This window comes from Aaosphaeria arxii, assembly GCF_010015735.1.
Source record: "Aaosphaeria arxii CBS 175.79 unplaced genomic scaffold BU24scaffold_6, whole genome shotgun sequence".
Classification (NCBI taxonomy): Eukaryota; Fungi; Ascomycota; class Dothideomycetes; order Pleosporales; genus Aaosphaeria; species Aaosphaeria arxii.
The window spans coordinates 156,553-173,563 of NW_022983479.1; the positions used below are offsets into that span (position 1 = coordinate 156,553).

A 17,011-nucleotide genomic window follows, 5' to 3' on the forward strand; every position below is an offset into this window, starting at 1 on the left:
GAAGAAGAAGAAGAAGAAGAAGAAGAAGAAGAAGAAGAAGAAGAAGAAGAAGAAGAAGAAGAAGAAGAAGAAGAAGAAGAAGAAGAAGAAAGGAATAGGGGAATACATAGGTACTGGATAGACATGGAGCAGAATATTGTATAGGCATGACCAGAGGACCATGAGGCAGGGTGCACGGCTGAAAAGTATTAAGTTTGCACCGCGACGGCGACGGCGACAGAGGAAAATAGAAAAATCGGAAGAGTACAAAAGAAAGCGCTTCGCGCAAGGTTCTAAGTTAAAAGTTGGTTGTTGTCAATTTATATATAAGATTTAAATACGCTGTAAGCTAAATCACCTACTATAAGATTGTGTTTTAATCTGTGTTAGATACGCTGTAAGCTAAATTACCTACTATAATTTTATATATTAATTTGTATTAAGATATGTTGTAAGCTGAATCACCTGCTATAACTTCACACATTAATTCATTTTTAAATACGTTGTGAGCTAAATTGTTAATTATTGGACTTATGATTATGAATTTCTATTGATTCGTTCATGGTCGGAAGATAGAACTGTAGGTTTCGTTTGCTATCTATAGCGAGCGCCGTCCCTAATAATTATACAGTTGTCTTAGGTGCAAACCACTACCATCCATCAAGAGTTCCCTCAAAGATGCTCCCCTAATTGTATTGCATGTACGTGGCAGTAGAATTGAACTTCAGGTTACCCTTGATAACCTTGTCCACAGCAGCGAGGAAATCCTTCTCGGTCGCAACCTTTCTTCGCGCTGCAAAATTGTCAGTTATGATATTTCATGACAGTAAAAAGCTCAACTAACCGCGTATAGCGAACATTCCCGCTTCTGTGGCAACACTCCTCAATTCAGCACCGGTACTGTTTGGACAAAGTCGTGAAATCAGTTCCCATCTGATGTCCCGCTCGACGCTCATACTCTTGGCATGAATGCGGAGGATGTTGGCGCGACCCTCCATATCAGGCAGCGAGAACTCGATCTTACGGTCGATACGGCCGGGACGCATGAGTGCAGGATCAAGAGTGGACGGTCTGTTGGTGGCAAACATGACTTTGATATTGCCACGGGAGTCGAAGCCGTCGAGTTGGGTAATGAGCTCAAGCATAGTTCGCTGAACTTCGTTGTCGCCTCCTGCACCGTCATCGAAACGAGCACCGCCAATAGCATCCACTTCGTCGAAGAAAATGATGCATGCTTTCTTTGTCCGCGCCATCTCGAAAAGCTCTCGCACCATTCGTGCACCCTCACCAACGTACTTTTGGACGAGTTCGGAACCGATGACTCGGATGAATGTTGCGTCGGTTCTGTTGGCAACTGCACGAGCACATAAGGTCTTTCCGGTTCCTGGTGGTCCGTAGAGAAGGGCACCTTTAGGAGGATCGATACCGAGGTTCACGAAACGTTCCGGTGACAGCAGAGGCATTTCAACGACTTCTCGTAGTTTCTCAATCTGCTCCTTGCAACCTCCGACGTCGCCGTAAGTTACGTCCGGCTTGTCTTCGACTGTCATCATCGTGACTGAGGGATCGATCTTAGGCGGTAGCGGAAGGAGGATCTGGTACTTATTCCTGTCCACACTATTGTTCCTTTAGCTTCAGAACTTCATTCGGGTGGTACTGATACTAACCCTACTCGCATACCCTCCTCAATATCCGTGGGCGACACACGCTCGCCCAAATTGACGACGAACTTGGCGATTTGTTTGACATTAATGACGTATTTGCTCTTATCGGTGTCCTTTTCATCTTGTATTATCTTTGTGCATCGGGCAACTTGAAGTGGCTGTTCTTCTTGCATGCGTTGTCTGTCGGCAGCGATGTCCCATAGATGAGGTGGCGCAAGACCAGTGTCCGATTCCTGAGACTTCGTTAGGGTTGTACAAGTGAGACATCGTAGTTGGATTTACCTTGACGCCTGCAATGCTGTTAGCTTATTTCTCGAGTCCAAGGCTGAACATACATACCAATCTTCTCATTTATAGTCTGTTGCTTATCTTTGACCTCTTTCTCGAGCTTCTTCAGCTCTGCCGCATATGGCGCGGCGCCATATGTCTTCAACACCTGAATGTCCCTAACGCATGTTTAGTCTCGTCCGGATCAATCCATATCTTCCGAAACCGTACTCATCAGTGAGAGGAGTTATCTTCTTCTCCTCTATCTCATCGTCGGCGAAGTTCTTCTGGTATTTCTCCCAACTCGACCCGGTGGCACTGGGCATGGTGGAGGTTGGAGAGCGAGCTCGTGGAAGGTTGTATCGAGTTTGATCTGCGAGGGTGCGGAATTTCGGAAGGACTACGTAGGTCGGAATTCAAAGGAGGGTCTGCGTATGGATGAGGCTGATTCGGCGGCTTGTAGATGTATGTAGAAGCTCTTAGAGACGGGTGTCGTAGTTAGGTGGTTGTAATCAGTAAGTCGGTCGGAGCTTGGCGTCCGGGGTTATTCCGACGCGTGCGTTCGCGCTCAAGAAATTTAGGCGCAAGCTCAGTGCCCCCCACCGACCATATACACCACCTCATATACTCGAACTCATACATCATGGCAGCCCAGGTAGCAAGTGGAAGTGGCGGGGGCGGCTCAAATGCCGCCTTCAGAGTACGAAATCCTTATTCTATTAGTTCGCGGTTCGACCTTTTGCTAATAAAGACTACAGGATAAGGAAAAGCCGCGGGCAGTGAGGATAGCTAATATTGTCGCTGCAAGAGGTATGGCAAATGTCTACAATATGGTTGGAATGTGAAGCTTACTTGAAAATACAGCTGTGGCTGATGCCATCCGAACCGTAAATACCATATAACCACGAATACATCTCGGTATACTAACTTGGACATAGTCTTTGGGACCTAAGGGAATGGACAAGATGGTTTGTGGGATAATGATATATACATATTGATAGGATCTGACACACGGCAGATCCAAACTGGCAAAGGAGAGACTCTCATTACCAACGACGGAGCCACTATGCTGAACCAAATGAGCGTAATGCACCCCTCCGCGAAGATGCTCGTTGACCTTGCCCATGCGCAAGATATCGAAGCAGGAGATGGCACAACTTCAGTCGTTGTGATAGCAGGCAGTCTCCTCGGAGCTGCTGAGCGGTTGTTGGCCAAAGGAATCCACCCCACTGTCATCTCGGAGTCTTTCCAGCGAGCGGCGGCCAAGGCTATCGAAATCCTCACCGACATGTCAATCCCCATCTCTCTCACGGACACGCCTACACTTTTGAAGACAGCCGTGACTTCTCTGTCATCGAAGATTGTAGCCCAGGAACCGAAGCTCCCCGCCATGGCCGTAGACTCGGTGCTCAAGGTCATCGACCCCAAAACAGCAGATAACGTCGACTTGAAGAATATAAGGATGATCAAGAAGTTGGGAGGAACCATCGAAGACAGCGAGATGATTGACGGTCTTGTGCTCAACCAGCCCGTTGTCAAGAGTGCCGGCGGCCCCACAACTAAGGAGAAGGCGAGAATAGGATTGATCCAGTTCCAGCTGAGCCCTCCCAAACCGGACATGGAGAATCAGATCATGGTCAATGATTACAGGCAAATGGACAAGATCCTCAAGGAGGAGCGTACGTATCTCTTGACCATGGTCAAGAAGATCCAGAAGGCGAAGTGCAATGTCCTTTTCATCCAGAAGTCTATTCTCCGAGACGCCGTCAATGACCTCAGTTTGCACTTCCTCTCCAAGCTCAAGATCCTCGTCGTCAAGGACATTGAGCGGGACGAGATTGAATTCATTTGCAAGGTATCTACAGACGCCAGCATCCACCATCTCAGAATCTAGCTAACCAATACACTGTAGAGCACTGGATGCAAACCCATTGCCGACATTGATTCATTCACCGAGGACAAGCTCGGCACCGCAGACCTAGTTGAAGAGGTGCAATCGTCGGGCGCCCGCTACGTCAAGGTCTCTGGCGTCAAGGCTGCCGCCTCGACTGTCTCCATCGTCTGCCGCGGAGCCAACTCGCTCATCCTCGACGAGACGGAGCGCTCCCTGCACGACGCACACTGCGCCATCCGCTCGCTCGTCAAGAAGAAGGCTCTCCTCGCCGGAGGAGGCGCCCCTGAAATCGAGATCTCACACCAGCTGGCTACGCTGTCCCGCGAGCTGACGGGCACCGAGGCCATCTGCTGGAAGGCATTCGCGGATGCCCTCGAGGTGATTCCCACAACGCTGGCAGAGAACGCGGGTCTCAACAGCATCAAGGTGGTGACAGACCTGCGACATCGACACGCCCAGGGCCAGAGGAACGCGGGCATCAGCATCAAGAGCGGTGGTGTGAAGAACGACATCTCCGAGGAGAAGGTGCTCCAGCCTCTGCTTGTCAGCACGAGCGCGATCGAGCTCGCGGCGGAGACGGTCAAGATGATTCTGAGAATCGACGACATTGCTTTGTCGCGGTAAAAGAGGCGTGCCACCTAGTCATTCATTTCAAGGTGGGCCATGTTTCCTCAAAAAGTGTTCAAGAAAGACTACCCCCAATGTATTTTTGCAATCGTCGTAGATACCGGGCAGAAAGCAAGCAGTAGATGGAAACTTTGAATGCATGACGAAAGACTAAGCAACCGATTCTTCCTTCTTTACTAACGATACAATACTTAAGTGATGTATACAGGTACAGTACACCCGGTACCCGTTACTAACTACCTACTATTCACCTCCCAGCTACATACCCACCACCCATGATCAACATTCAATCCTTGTGAAAATCTCAGACACTCTTATCCCCACACAAGTACGAAGTAGATGGATTTCCAATACCGAACGACCTTCAACAAACTACTCATCCGTACCCACCTATCCACCGACCATTCAACCTACTACTTCACAGCCCTCCACATTCACCGGAACCACACTTCCCCCTGGACCCATTCCATAAGACAAGGAAACCCTCTCCATCAATCATACCCACCCATCCGCTCACGTAAAACAACCTAAAGCCGAAAGCGATCTCCCGTCTCCCGTCTTCCGTCCCTCCCTCCCTCAATGGCATCGCCTTGTCGTCTCTGTCTCCATCTCCGTGTCTAAGCGTAGAGCAGACGGGGAGATAGAACCGACGGAACCACTCTGAGCAAGGCCTTCGTTCTTTTCTATTCTCCTCTCATCTCACTAACGTCTTACACATCTCGAAGACAACCTACGACCTATCTATCGATACCCATCACATAACGACCATTGTCCCCCACCCGGCCCCCTCCCCCCCAACTTTCACACATGACGGGCAGCCATCACCACAGCAAGCACGATGATCCGCATGACCACCTCCATGACCAACAACCCCCGCCCTGTCCCCCTCCCCCCTCCCCCTTACCTCAAATCTCTCAGGAAAGAAACGGGAGCGCCAAAGAGACAAGAGGATACATCAATCAATAAATTACTTTCATGGAAGAGCGCCCCCCCCGGTCACTGACATCGTTTGCTCACGACTACACTACACTAGTCAGGCTAGACCGCGCCAGGCTTGAAAGGGCCGCCAAGTTCATGCTCCCGCGATAGACGGTATGATACAATATAACGAATGGCGGGATGGCTGGCTGGCTGGTCTTCACACGGTACATGGCTGCTTTGTATGGGTTTGGGATTGCAAGTACCTGCCTGGGTGCGGGTAACGCGGGCTGCCGGTCGTTGAAATTCAAATTCAATAGATACCTTGTACGATATTGACAGTTGTTGATCACGCTTTTAATGCTAGATAGAGGCGAGGAATCTAAAGCATGAATCATTCTCATTTTCATTTCCGTTTTGATCTTTTTTTGTTTGTTCAATAGACCTTGGGTATCAAAAAATGTGTGGCTGCAAACAGCGACTAGTTCTACTGTCTGTCTGCTGCATACCGGATCTGTTCAATCTTGCTTTCAAAAACATCCTCGCGTCACAACACTCTCCAAAGTTAAACCCGCCCCCACAAGTCAGAGATGTAGGTTTGAAAGGTAAACTAGTTGGAGGGCCACCACACACTAATCGTTCATCTTTCCTCCTCTACGCGGAAACACCCGTAGTAGATGAACCCGCAACAATGACTCTAGGAAAGTGTTAATAAATATATATATAATACAGGCATGCCATGGCTTATTCCATCCATGGCACAGGAATAGAGGGGAAAGGAAATGGTGACTTTTTATTTAGATCGAGATCGAGATTTGAATTAAAATTAGAACGCCCGCTGAAGCGCAAAAACAATTTTCTTCGTGACCAGGCAATTGGGCTGCCTGATTGGAACTTCAATAGATAAGGATAGTGAGACCATCGCGGCATGACATCGTGATAGTGCGAGGGTTCGTCGTCGCATGAGAGATGATAGTTTCGTTCCATCGTGGGATCCATAAAGGTTAGGGTGGGGGGCGGTACCTGCATGTCGTCGCAACTAGTTCGTTTCCGTTGTGTTTGTGTGTGTTTGTCCTTAGGGTTTCCGATTCGGACCGAACTTTAGAGTTCATCGACCTCCCCTCTTGCTGGCACGCTTGAACAACCTCGTAACAAGGTTTCCTTGCGCTTTGGGCTTGACGGCAAAGGCGCCATTCGCACCGGTCATGTCGTCCGTGAGATGCAACTCCTCCAGTGCGTATGGGTCGTCCTTCGCAACGCTCGGTGTCCTCCAACCGTAGAGTTGCTCTTCGTCGGCACGCAAATCCGGCCGCGTTAATGTCATACGGAGCGTCATCTCCCGGTTGATGCGTCCATTCATTAAGTGCATCGGGCTCAAGTCGGTGGAGTCCAAAGACGAGAAGTGCGAGGGTGATCCTCGAGTATGGACGCGAAAGGATGGGCCTATGCTCGACGGTGTGATAGGTGAATCGAAGTCCTCCAAGGAATCGCCATCAGAGTCTGGTGTATGATTCTCGGTAGTGCGTTTAGGACTATCGCTGCGGCCATTGGCAACCATACCGGGACCTTCCTCATCCTCACCGAGATCAGAGTCCTCCTCATTATCTAGGAATGACATCTTGTCGTCGCGGAGAAACGTCTGAAAGTCGCGAGAGAAGTGTTGGGCATCTGTGGCGATTGGCGGTAGCTGATAGCTCGGCTGTGGGACTATGTTCCCGGCGGTCGCAGGAAATCCAAACTCCACAGCCTCGTCGAACTTTTGAGGTGAGGCGAGGAACATGCGGAGCTTCTTTCGAGCCTCTGGGTCGCGATAGTGGGTAGCCTCCGGATCGAAGACGGGCGCGGCCGCCGCGTGGGACGATCTCCGCCCCAGTAATTGTGTTTGAGAAACCGATCGCTGGTGGAGTCTAGTTTGAGAATGGCCGAATGGTGAGGACTGATCCACCACAATGGGAGCGGACGAGGTCGAATGGCGGAAGGGCAGGGATATGCTGGAGAGGGAGAGCGTCCGGCGGAAATGGGCCTGCGGTGGTGACCCCGCGTGCGAGACAGGAGGTGCCATGGCGTCCGATCGGGGGAAATTCTGGTGTTTCTGCTGCTGGTGTTTCTGTCGCTCCCTGGCTTCCTCTTTCCCAAAGGGTTGGGTGGTGTTGATGTTCGCGTGCGGACTGGGAGAGCGGGAAGGTCGCCGCGAACGGTCTTCTTCGCTACTGCTACGGGAGCGCAAGTCGAACTGGAAAGTGTTCAACGCACGCTGCTGCGAGGGCGAACTGTAGGTCCCGAACAATAAAAGTTGTTCTTCGCGGGAGAGGTGCTGGCGGCGCAACTTGGCAGGCAGCGCACGATAGAGGGAGGATGCTTGCTGTGAAACGCCAGTGTAGTGCCCGCATTCGCAATTGCAATTGAAATCGAAATCGAAATCGCAGCAACGGTGGGGGCCTGGAGCTCTGCGCAGAATGCGGCGCTGGCGGTGGTGGAGACGAACGCGACGACGGTGGGATTGGTGGTGAAGCGGCGTGGGACCAAAAAGGAACTGCTGCTCTGCCGACTCTGCTATGCGCAGACGTTCGAGGGGAGAGAAGTATTTTGACCTAGCGAGGGGAAGAAGAGAGGAAGAGTCAGCATTGGCAGGAACGGGAGCGTGAATATGAACGTGAATAAGAACGTGAGTCGTGAGTGAGCATGAACATGAGCATGAACTATGGCAAGTCGGCGAGGACTAAGGCCACGAGCATGGGCATGGAACGGTTTAGGCAGGGGGAGACAGGCATGCGGACGTGGGTGTGTGGGTTCGGCATGGACGCCATGACGGATTGAGCCTGGGGAAGAATTGGAAGAATCGGAAGAAGGGGGAAGACAAGAAAAAGGAACGACTCAAACGAGACTGAACGAGAACGAGAACGAGGGAGGGATAACTAGCAATGGGGAGTGGATGAATTGGAAGTAGTTGCTGCTGCTGCTGCAAGGTACAATGCATAGAAACGGACGGTCTGGTGGCGGGAAGGGGTTAGGAAAATGGGGGATGGGGGAGATGGAGGTATCATGCCGACGACGGATACGGCGATGGCGATAAAGTGATCAACAGCCTATGTGTTGTGTGTAGGTGTGATGCGTGTGATAATGTGTAGTAGCGGGAGTAAGTGGAAACATGTGGTGGTGATTGTGGTGGTGATGTGCCGGGTGTGGATGTGATGAGAAAGCGTTTGGTGCAGTTGCATCACGACTCACTGGATTTTAAGTGGCAGCGCCTCGAACTCGGCATGCGAGAGGGATACGACCGTTGTCTTTTCCCTGCTGCTCCATTCCATCCTCTCCATCCTCCTCTCCCTTATGGCCTTCATGGCCTTCATCGTGAAGTACCACCCTCCAACGTGTCGAATGCAGAGGCAAGTGGTTAGATTGGAGGCAAGAAGTGACTGCAGGTGGGTGTAAATGAATGTGAATGAAGTGAAAAGGAAGGCGAAAGGTGTACAGAAGAAGAAAAGAAAGAAGGAAAGAAGAGGAAAAGGTAGGGCAGGGCAGGGTATAGTATAGTAAGGGTAGGGATGAAATAGAAGAATAAGGAGAAAAAGAGAAAGCGAGAGGATTGAAGAGAGAGGGGTTTGTGTATCGTGTGCGTGTGTATCGTGTGTGTATGTACTATGTGTATTGTGTATGCCACTGTATGGGTATGGGGTGGGTGGATGGATGGGGTGGATGATATGCAGGACAGGGCAGGGCAGGGCAGGGCAAAGATAGACAGACAGGGTGACAGGGTATAACTGCGACTTAACGAAGGAAGGACAGGGCCAGGAAGGCGTAGAACCGATGAAGATGAATGTGGACAAAGATGTGCGCACTATGTATCATAAGTAATATGTAACAACTCATAACTAATAACGCCTGTGTAGCTACAATGGTAACGGCGTCTGTTGTATGCTGTCCCTCTACTGTGTATGTAGGTGGTGTTAGCTAGTGTGTATATGTATATGCATGTATGCATCTACATATGTATGTACATATGTATGTACTCCGTATGTACAAACAGACAAAGACTGTCGGTGTACAGAGAGAGTACAAGGTAAATTACAATGGACGGTAGTTAGTCCGTAAATAACTACGGAGTAATACCTAGGTAGAGGTATCTAACTACCAAGTGAGTAGGTAACTAGCTACTTGTTCCTAAGTACACCCGGGTACACACGAGCAGCCGCAAAAGCTGGGACATGGGGGCGTGAATTGCCCCAGGGAAGGCCCATCTACCTGGTACCTGTCCTGTGTACGGAGTAATCGTTCAATTCATTCAATCAATTCAATCAATAAACCTTTCTCTCCCTCCACTCAGCTCATCATCCGTCAGATGAAATACTGCCACTTCATCCTCATTGATTGTAATTATTGCAAATAATAATAACAATAATAATCATCCGGCCCCCTTGCCCTACCCTACCCTACTCTACCCTGGCCTGGATGTTCGCCAGCTGGCACGCCCGAACGCACGCATGTTTGAGCGCCACTCTTACGGTCTGATCATGTGTTGGATACATAACATACCGACCACAGGACCCAGGTACAGGTACAGGTACAGGATGGGAGCAACAAGTGCTACAGGAACAGGCTGCTCTAACCACTCGTACTAAACCATGAGCGTGGACATGGACATGGACATGAACAAAGAACAAGGATGAGTTGGACTGATGATTGATCGCTCGACGAGGCAGCTCCACAGATCCATCTCTTTTCTCACCTATAGTTCTAGGTAACTAGGTATGTATTAGTTGGCTTGTCTTGTTCTGTCTTGTCTTGTCATGTACGTACCTACGCCGTACAGCTCACCAAGTGCCCCATCTGCATGTTTTGTGTTTCATAGATGCATCCAACCATCCAACGCCATATCCACTCATGCCCCTACCCTAACCCCAATTGGGTATAACTCGTCACCAATCCTGGCGTTCCTCCTCCGAGACACTTCAACCTCAGTCCATTGCCATTCCGATCTTCCACAATCCGTCCAAATCCACTTCCCATCATCGCTGTGCTGTCTCCAACACTTCTCCATCCAACCCCAACAATCCTCCCGTCATTCCTTCCATCCTTCTTTCTTTACATCGTTCCATTCAGCGCAATCCAACAAGAGACGCCTTGTCTCCTCACCTGCTGACATTCGTGGCTTGGGTTCACTTCGTGGCGCTGGCGTAACTACAACGATGCACTCTCAAACAGAATCCTCCTTTCTCTTGCCCTACAGACCTTCGTAATTCGTACTCGCTGACCTTGTATGTACTGTACCCAACCTCCAAGTTCGAGACTGCAAGTACGGAGTACATACATACATACCAATCCACCCATAGATTGCATGATACATCCAACCATCCATAGAGCGTGACCACATGCTTGCAGGAAGCGGTTGTACAACACATCGTAATCCAACGTGTGCCACGCGACTACCAACGCTGTACCATCTGTGCCGCATTTCCTCATCTCCACTCTTCAAACTCTTTCCACCCTCAACATCATCATTCAGTAGCTACCAATTTGCCATATGCCATCCGTAGATCGCTCTCTGTCTCTCATCTCTCTATCGTTAACCGAGTAGTCTACCCATTTCATCCATACAACTTTTTCTCGCTCAACTGTTTCACATACAGTACATTGGATCGACATTCAACCGAGCACTACTATCTAGTCCGCACTAACACTTACAGTCTTACACTGCCTTCCTGAAAGTCCCGGCCATTATGACCATCATTCTCGTACAATACTTATCCCGCTCAGAATTTGACCCCCGATCGTGCCTGAACGCCCAGACCTGGCAAACGGCGGCCATAAGACAGGCCCAGCGCCCCCATAGGACACTCAATACGCGCGCGCGACAAGACTTCAACACTAGTCCAGGAACCGCATATGCCCACCCACCCCTCCTCCCCCTCCTCAACCCATTATCCGCATAGGTTCTGATTTCTCCCAATCTCCATCCCACCACGAGTTCGTCGATATTAATAACACCAGAAGAGTGTACTCCGTGCCTGCCGACCGACCGACTGGACGGCCCACTGTGAGCGACACACTCTTTGCTTTAACTATGGTACGGTAATCGCATGGCATGATGGTATGATACGATACGGTATTCGAAGCATGGCATTACATGGATCTACGATTACACGACCTCTGCTCGCCATACTAAGATGTTTATGTTTATATTTATATTTACATGTAAATATAACGCACACGCGAACGACACGCGCCATTAAGTAAACACACACATATATACACATACTCCACACTTTGTATGTATACGATGTACACATCCCATTTGATTAATCACCTTAGATTTCGAATTCGTCAATTCAATTCGAAAAGTCGATTTGGAAATGATGGAACGATCGAGCGACTGATTTACCGAACTGATGGTCAAAATACAATACTATCAAGCCAACGACCCCTTCTTTCATACATACTTATCTGTCGTGGCTGCCGCCGTTGCTTCCATGTCGTTGGTTGGAATACTACTCCGTAACCTCATCCATTTACTGTCGATACACTTCTTGTGACGTTCATGTGCCTGTAGTCTCCGTACCCCGTTGATATTTTTCCTTTTTTTAAGTCAAATACACAGACAGACAAACAGAAAGCAGAACATAACTAGACGGTTAGATACCATCACCACACCGTCATTATTGCTATCATAATTCATATCAAAACCATATCTTATTATTTCCTCCCTCCTTTTTTTCTCTTTGTATCTGTCTATATCCCTATTTCATCTATCACTATCTCGTCGACCACCGTGCTGACTGAATATCCAACTATCTACCTACGCCATACGCCTGATTTCTTCCAGCCCCGAGCTGATACATCGAACCCCCCTCCCCTCCACATAGCTGAACAGCACCCCGTACAGTATCTACGATAATTTCCCAGGTATTCCATATCCATCTCACTCCTTCGGCCCCTCCGCCGTCTTCCCCCAAACAGAAAGAATCCCCATGCCTATGCCGCCAATCCACGCACCCACCGCGCGCGCGTGTCACCCATCGCCAAAAAAACGCCCCATCATGCACGACAGAGTCAACATAAGCTGCCCATGTGTTTCCGCTTACTTGGGTATTCATTAAACTACGTACGTACGTACGAGTACCTGGTATGTGCATACATATACGTTCTTCATGGGTTTTGTGTGACGGCGGGAAAACTGGGTATTGTAATTGCGTGTCTCGCGTCCTTCTCGTAGGTAGGTAGATAGACTACGGGACGGAGTGGAAAGGTGTCTATCTATGTGCCTCGTATTGCCTCTCGCTATTGTCCTGTACTCCCGTCGTGCCGTCCTATCGGTTTGATGAGTGTCCCCCTCCCTCTCTTCTCTTCTCCTTCCTCTCACCCTCTCTCGTCTGGGGTAAGCGACCCAACAAGTAGGAATCTTCCTGGGTACTGGATACTGGGTACTGGGCTCCCGCTCAATCAATCAAAAAAACATCGGCCCCAGACGCCCTGAGATCCGAAAATGTCATCCAGAATAGAAAACGACGAAACACTACTGCACAATTGCCCCCCCTTCGCTTTTTACGCCCGCTTTCCCTCCCTTGCTTCCACCGAAAAACGCCTATCGAAGAAAATCCCCACACAGCCCCTCCACCCCCTCTCCCGGTATCAATTCGTTAGTCGTTGCAAAGGCGGGCATTCGTTCGTAGTGTGTGTGTGACGCCTCCTGCTGGAGTATGCGAGGAATCTCCGGTCAACTTCCCCAAACCCACCACCCATCTTCAAGTATGTAGTTATTGGCATTGCTCCGCAATGAGACAGGAGGGTACCAGAGCGTACCAGCTCTCGGGCGCGGGCGCGGTCAGATCTGCGCCGCCGCCGCCTCGTGGCACGGCTTTGCCTATTCGAGAAAGAAACGAAGAAAGAAAGATTTCAGCCCAGGTACTCGGTTCCTCCTCCTCCTCAGACACCACTGTCCATGCCCCCAATGTCGTAGTAGTAGTCGTCGTCTAGTCCCTCGCGGCTGGGCAGGACCGGCTCCTCCATGCCCACGTCCTCGAACCGCACGTTGAGCAGTCGAATCTTCAGTCCGTACCCGCCGATCAGGTTCACGAGCTTGTTCGTGTCGGCGGTGATGGGCTGCTGGTTCAGCAGCATGAGAAGACCGTCCAGCCACTCGGACGCAAGCACATGGCTCTGGGGGTGCAGTTGGAGCAGCACCACCTCCTTCTGGCCTCGCCCGTTGCCCGTCCCAGACACTTCCGAGGCTTGCCGCGCGTGACTGTCCGCTGGCGTCGGCAAGTATCCATGTATCGTGATCTTGGTTGTCGTAGATGCGTGGCCAGGCCGTGTCGTGACCGTGCTGTCAGAAGATGATGTTGACGGGGCTGATGCTGAAACATTGCTGACGACAGAGGAGACAATCGAAAGATCAACTAGATAACGGCACAGTTAGTTACCAATTACTCTTCATAATACACTGGGGAGGCATCTAGGCCGGTCGTGCCTACCTTTCTCCTGCAGAGTGTCCAGTCTCGGCTCCGCCTCAGTCCTGTCTTCGAAGTCTGCAAAGTGGAGGTATCGGCGGTTGTGTGACAGACGAACAAACCGCCAGGACGTCGGCACGGTTCGATCGAGGGTTTTGCTAGTTATCGGGCCTAGATCGCTGCTGTAGTTCATCGTCTGTGGGAACCAAGCCCCCTGCAAGAGACACCGAATGCGTTGCTCCTTAACGAACTGGAGGGCTTCGTGATTCAGCTCGTCACGAACTTGTCTACTATGTGTCAGCATGATTGTGAATCGTTCATTAGACTCGGTGATATACCTCAGGTGGTGACCCCAAGCGTCCTCGTATGTGAGCTCAAGCAATTCCATCTGAAGCTCTCGGAGCCGTTGGATATCAAAGTCGACGAGCTCCTCTTCCACCTCCTTAATCTCTTTCGTACGCGGGGCCTGGCCGACGACCTGCTCCATCAGAATGCGAGCAAGCTCCTCTATCTTCTGAAAGTCGTCCGCATGCGCGCCAGCTACTTTCCACAATCGAATGAAGGCGTTCAGCCCGCTTGTGTGCAGACGGGACCAATGCAGCAACAGCGGCTTGAATGCTCGGTCGAAGTTCGTACGGGACTCCAATGAGATGTACCTGTTGACGTCTACTTCTTCCGACTTATCCACCTCGAAATGCTCATACAGAATTGACGTGATCGCCAGGCTTGCCTTTGCAACAGGGCAGCGCTGTTCCGCAGGCTCGCTAGATTGTTCAAGTAGCAGTTTCTGGAAACCATCTTCGTTCTTGTAGACAAAATCCGTGAGGTCCATGAGGCCCAGGAATCCTGTTGCACCGAATTCCCAAGCGGGAGTTTCTGTATCAAAACCTAGTCGCCGCCATTTCTCGGGATGGTGTTTAACGCTTCCCTTGGGGTCGCTTCCGGCCGGTGGTTTATCGCGACTGCTTGCAGTATGCAGGCCACGCAGAGCGCGGCGATGGTCTGGCTTCTCGAGATCCACCCGTTCCTCTCTCCATTTCCGTAAGAGCACCTTGGTCAGAGATTGAAACTCCAAAAGTGGGTGGGCCAGGTCCTGCACCGCCGAGCTTTGCATGAGCCCGTATACACTCTTTATCACCCCCAGCTCCTGGAGTTGTTTGATGAATCTCGGCCATTCGAATTCAGCGTCGTTGGCGATGGCATCCCGCATCAGTGAGTTGATCAACTGGAGGGAATTGGCGCAAAGAGCATGGTCGGCAGATGTAATTTTCTCGACGAGAGTGGGCAGGAATTGGGGGTAGAGTTCTACAGCGGGCTTCAGGCGTTGAAAGCCAGTGCAGCCTGGCTGTGAGCTTCGATGGCTCGGGTTGCCCACGATGGCTGCCAGAACAGACATTGCGCCTCGATTGACATTGACCAGAGGTTGCGCGACGACAAGTTCCACAATCTTCCCTACAGTATTAGCATCCTGTGCCTGTGCGGAGGACATCGCACACCACTCACTCTTGTGATGAGATCGTCCGTGACATGATCCCATCCTTTGTCCAGCTCCAGGAGCCGCGATAACGAGGTGAGGCCATATGCGAGTGTATTGCCGGTGGAATGCAATGCAAGGAACCTGAGTTTCGGTAGACCCCCTTCATGAATGAAGACATCCGCGAATGAGGGATCGCCAATTGCACCTTGCAGTCTGAAAGCTGCCATTTTCCGCACCGACTCATCGTCACTACCCAGACGCTCCACCAATTCGGCGACGTTCAAGTTGTCCATACTGAGTAACGGGGGGTGTCGCTGCAACGCTTAAATTTTGGACAGCGGCAAGGAGATGCGATGTAGTCGAGGACGCCAATCGAGAGGGGAGTGAGCGCAAGCGTGGTCGCAAGTCCGCAGATGGCTCCGCAGATACCCAATGGCTCGGCGGATGTACGATTGGGTTCTGCTGGAGGCAGCGGTATCTAGCCAGTGGAACGAACGTAACGATGTAGCTTCAGACAGTAGATGGAGATAATGACCGCCTGTCGCGTCGCGAAGTGGACCGAGGATCTACAGGGCGCCTGCCATTTCGGACGAAGGCGCTAACCCTGTAGGAGTTAGACGACAACATCCAGGATCAGACTTGTGCAGTGTAAGTGTTAGTTACCCAAGGCGACATGGACATGTGAGCTATGAACATCCTGTGGTGACTGCATGCCCATGCCTTGCCTTGCCTAGGGTACTCATGCCTGGAGGCACTCTACAACAATCACTTCTCTTGTCCATCGACCAATCTCCCCACCAACCGGCCGTCACCTTTTCGCAGCCTCCAACTCCACAACTTATCGACCGTCTTTTCGTTCCACGATCCGCTTTGCCTGTCGTTCACTTGAAGAACACCCCCCTGGTCGTCGTATCGTCGTTGGAGTTCTTCGGAGGCCGCAGCAATGGTGTACATAACATCCAGTCTGTTTGGGCCAGAACACGATCATGCCTCGCCATCAACATCACGAAGAACGCACGATTGGAACGACACACAGGGGGCTTTGTACGACACAGCTCTTGGGAAAAGGAAGAGGCGTCTGGATAGGGATGGCGGAGATCAGAGTCCCAAGTCCCACGACGTGAGGCCCAACATGCACAACTACGTGCTGTCCGAATCGAACCACGGCTTCAGGCAAAACTCATCGATTCCCTTCGATTCGCCTCTCAGCCATCCCGTCCACCTTCAGGGCCTCGACGCCGGCTCATCGACCGCCTTCACGATATCACCCAAGCACACCCACCACCGATGGACGGAAACGCGACCAGTAAAACAAGCCAGACGCCAGATCCACGCCCGGAAACGAATACACCTCACCAAACAACCATCCCACCTCATGGACATCGAGGTGGACCATTCCCACTCTCAAGAACCAAACCTGCACAACACAGCCAACAACAACGCGTACGCTACAACGCCACCAATCGACCTCCGACCCTGCCACATCTGCCACAAGGCGCCGAAGCGGAAGAGCGACTTGGACGGGTATCTGAGGTGTTCGGGATGCACGAAGCAGGCGTGCTACATATGTGCGAGGAACTGCACGGGCTGCGACCAGCGACTGTGCAGCGGGTGCTGCGTCGAGCTCGGGGAGGAGGGTGATGCGTTCTGTCTCAATTGCTACCAGCAGGATACCATAATGTGAAAAAAAGAGCGAGCGAATGAATTGAAACTGGCGTTAATTGGACATTTGATAAACATA

The 17,011-nt window shown here is 50.9% G+C and overlaps 4 protein-coding genes across 4 annotated transcripts; 1 reads left to right on the forward strand and 3 right to left on the reverse strand.

Annotated features, from left to right (window-relative positions):
• Window positions 1-663: 663 nt before the first annotated feature.
• BU24DRAFT_424141 (26S protease regulatory subunit 7) lies at window positions 664-2,408 on the reverse strand (the record flags this gene model as incomplete). The annotated part of the gene is made up of 6 exons (XM_033528427.1): window positions 2,142-2,408; window positions 1,983-2,089; window positions 1,926-1,933; window positions 1,647-1,876; window positions 824-1,596; window positions 664-772 (listed from the first exon to the last, which is right to left on the reverse strand). The coding sequence occupies exons 1-6, from the start codon at window positions 2,234-2,236 to the stop codon at window positions 666-668; spliced, it is 1,320 nt and encodes a 439-aa protein (XP_033381477.1). The 5' UTR covers window positions 2,237-2,408.
• A 129-nt stretch (window positions 2,409-2,537) lies between these two features.
• Window positions 2,538-4,593, forward strand: BU24DRAFT_424143 (T-complex protein 1 subunit delta). The gene is made up of 6 exons (XM_033528428.1): window positions 2,538-2,610; window positions 2,669-2,720; window positions 2,775-2,797; window positions 2,849-2,878; window positions 2,929-3,765; window positions 3,823-4,593. The coding sequence occupies exons 1-6, from the start codon at window positions 2,554-2,556 to the stop codon at window positions 4,426-4,428; spliced, it is 1,605 nt and encodes a 534-aa protein (XP_033381478.1). The 5' UTR covers window positions 2,538-2,553; the 3' UTR covers window positions 4,429-4,593.
• A 1,864-nt stretch (window positions 4,594-6,457) lies between these two features.
• BU24DRAFT_463962 (uncharacterized protein) lies at window positions 6,458-8,699 on the reverse strand (the record flags this gene model as incomplete). Its single annotated transcript, XM_033532173.1, has 2 exons — window positions 6,458-7,940; window positions 8,578-8,699. The coding sequence occupies 2 exons, from the start codon at window positions 8,697-8,699 to the stop codon at window positions 6,458-6,460; spliced, it is 1,605 nt and encodes a 534-aa protein (XP_033381479.1).
• A 4,449-nt stretch (window positions 8,700-13,148) lies between these two features.
• BU24DRAFT_231154 (engulfment and cell motility protein-like protein 2) lies at window positions 13,149-15,671 on the reverse strand. The gene is made up of 4 exons (XM_033522169.1): window positions 15,297-15,671; window positions 14,132-15,240; window positions 13,818-14,080; window positions 13,149-13,742 (listed from the first exon to the last, which is right to left on the reverse strand). Exons 1-4 carry the CDS (start codon window positions 15,561-15,563, stop codon window positions 13,270-13,272), a joined length of 2,112 nt encoding a protein of 703 aa, XP_033381480.1. The 5' UTR covers window positions 15,564-15,671; the 3' UTR covers window positions 13,149-13,269.
• Window positions 15,672-17,011: the final 1,340 nt, after the last annotated feature.